At 42.6% G+C, this 2,975-nt stretch overlaps 1 protein-coding gene across 1 annotated transcript in view; it reads right to left on the reverse strand.

Annotated features, from left to right (window-relative positions):
* man1a1 (mannosidase, alpha, class 1A, member 1) overlaps nt 1–2,975 on the reverse strand; it is a 29,828-nt gene that overhangs the window by 9,983 nt on the left and 16,870 nt on the right. The window contains exon 6 of the mRNA XM_020615402.1: nt 769–988. Within this exon, the coding sequence (XP_020471058.1) occupies nt 769–988 (220 nt within the window). The remainder of the gene's footprint in view (nt 1–768; nt 989–2,975) is intronic.

The following is a 2,975-nucleotide window of genomic DNA, read 5'->3' on the forward strand; positions in this document are numbered from 1 at the left end:
TGCTGAACCTGTTGCCCCTGAGACCTGACCTTGGATAAGCGGTTGAAAATGGATGGGTGGATGGATACTCTGAAATGATGTGATGTTTAAATTATGCATGAGTGCAGTGCAGAGCGATGCCAAAAACAGTGTTCGCTCAAACAGCCATGTTATTCAGCTGCTCCAGGGCTGAAAATAAAATGTGGTGACTCACAGCAGGACTTCAAAGCACATTAAAATGAGGGAGAACAATACAATCATTTGATTGAAGATTAAAAATAATCCCCTCAAAAATATATGACTAAGATAAGACTTTTAAATTATGCTGAAACCACTTTTCTTTCCTTAAGCACTAATTTGAGCATCCCACACAGGTGCATTCAAAAACCTGTCATCTTTAAAGGAGAAGCTGCTGTCGCTAGTTTAAACGTTAAAACAACAACTTTACATTTAGTATTATGGCACAGGCCAATATTTAGAAACATACTGTATATTTGACTCAGTGCCTAGTCTGAGATCTGGATAATACACAGGACTCTTTGCTTTGCTGTAATTTTATTCACTTTTATTGGCCAAGTACACACACAAGGAATTCATCTCGGGTAAAGGACCGAGGCAGCCATCTGCTGTGCCAACTATTGGGTGGCGCTGTCCCTACAAGGTGCTGACCTGGCCATCGGGAGCAACTTGGGGTTCAAATGTCCATCAAAATCAAATTCACCAGTGACTACTTTAATGGAAACAGCGTCAGTGTCTGTGCCTTCATCAGACCTGTGTGTGCATATTTACCGGTCCTGGTGTAAGACTCGTGACAGGTCCGGGCGATCTCGGCGGCCTGCTCCATCTGGTGGCCTGTCTTGTCGCCGGGCGCCCCATCAGCACCCAGAGCGATCATGCCACCTGCGAAACAGGTCAGGTGACCCATCTTATGTTCCAGCAGCCCCCCTTTCCACTCTGCAATGTAGGTCAGCCCAGTGGTTGACTTCCTCATCAGGTTGGTTTCTATGGCCTGAGACAGACAAACAGAGTAATGAAGGGTTCAGAGGGCGCGTTAGGATTGGTCCTCACTCACTGAATCCTGGGAACACACATTTACATTACAAAGAAACGATGACAAGTTACAAAAACTTTGCTGTCAAAAGTCTGAAAAAGATAGTTTACATCTCCCTTCTGTTAAGATCTGCTAATAATCACACATATTAGTGCCTGGTTGACAGGACATGTGTGCTTGAGACAGAGTAATATGTGACTTGTTTCATCCACACAGACTAAAGTGCTGCTTTCTGCACATCTTCCTCTAACTTCAGTAGAAACCATAGACCTCAGGGACACCGATCATAAGATCAGTAAATCTGGATGGATGGGTAGCACCCAGAACAAAAGGGCCTGCAGGTTTGATATCATTTGAACATAGTGATCCTCAAAGATTGTGAGGAATTACAGGTACAGTATTGGACTGTGGTTAACTGTGTTTTGTTGCCATGTAATAGATTTGCTCTCCAGTGTGTTTCAGAAAGACAAGAAGCTTTTGAGCTTTCTCCAGCTGAGACCCGCCGCTTGTCACCACTAGTTAAGGTGATGGTTTGTTTTAGTAGAGAAAAACTGTGTGTGTTTGTGTGTCTGTTCACTTAAAAAGGCTCTTGTTACAGCAGAGCCAGCAGCTGGTTTGCAAATCTCTTATGTGGGTTGTCGCTCCCCTCACTTGCATCTTATCCTTGTGTCCTTTCCTTAGCCCTGTCCAGATAAGATGTGAGAAAAAGTTGCAAGGAGAAACATAATTGAAAGAGGAATCAAGGAAGCACATGAGATGTCCTTTACTTCAATCCTTCATCTGAAGCGTCCAATCGCCAACTGATGTCTGATAAAGGGGCGTGTCAGTCCATAAAATCTTCCCTGAATGATGCTCTCATGTACCTGCACTCATGGCCCCTCCAGCAGCCTCCACAAATCAGATCATATAAGAGACTCTGTCTCTGGCTTCTTATATAAATGTGTGTTTGTGCTGTCACCTCCCAACTCCTCCAAGCTCTTAGCCCTCTGCTGTCCGAGAACATATTTAACAACATTAATAACAATTCAGTGACTCATGTTACTATCCAATGAGCAACACTTTGAAGATTCCAGCTTATTTTGACAACTGGATTGTTATAATATTCCCTTAAGGGGAAAGTAAATGGACCAGCAAGTCCACTTTCCAATATGTAAAGCTGACCTCACATTGGTTGTCCACTATTAGATTAGAGGGCGGTACTGGTGAAGTTGATGAAAGAGAAAGATAAGACACAAATATTGCAACAAGCGAAGAAGCTCAAAGGATCTAACATTTATATAAATGAAGATTACACCGAGTATGTGAGGATGAAAAGAAGGGAATTGATGCCGAAGTTAAAGGAGGCCAGGGAGAGGGGGGACATCGCGTTCCTGAGGTATGATCGACTAGTGACCAGACCTTGGAACCAGAACCCAGGACCCAAGACCAGCACGCCCAGGATGCCAAGACAAGGAGATGATGGGGTCGCTGGACCCTCTCATGTCAGAAGAGTCACGCAGGTATATCGATATCTGCGACGGCAGATAAGCGTGGAATCTATCAACAAAAGTATGACCCATGTACGGAATGAGGCAAGTGATTTGTTACAGAAGTTAATAGATTTTGAGGGACTGGAGCTGGAACTGAACACTACTGGAGATTCTGAAATTCATTATCATGAACCGGACAAAGATTTTGACCCTGAAATAAATTTTTTCAAGAACTCTAAAAATAACTGCAAGTATTACACGGATGAGCAGTTTAACAGCAATGTCAAGACTGAGAACAAGCTATCATTAATTCATTTTAATAGTAGAAGTTTATATGCAAACTTTCAGAGTATAAAACATTATCTTAGTAGTCTAAAGCGTTCTTTTAGTATAATTGCTATTTATGAAACTTGGATCAACAGTGTAAGAGGAATGGATTTTGACCTTGAAGGCTATGACTTGGTATGCATAAACAG

The sequence above is a fragment of the Monopterus albus genome, unplaced genomic scaffold (assembly GCF_001952655.1).
Source record: "Monopterus albus unplaced genomic scaffold, M_albus_1.0 scaffold164.1, whole genome shotgun sequence".
In the NCBI taxonomy this organism is placed as follows: domain Eukaryota; kingdom Metazoa; phylum Chordata; class Actinopteri; order Synbranchiformes; family Synbranchidae; genus Monopterus; species Monopterus albus.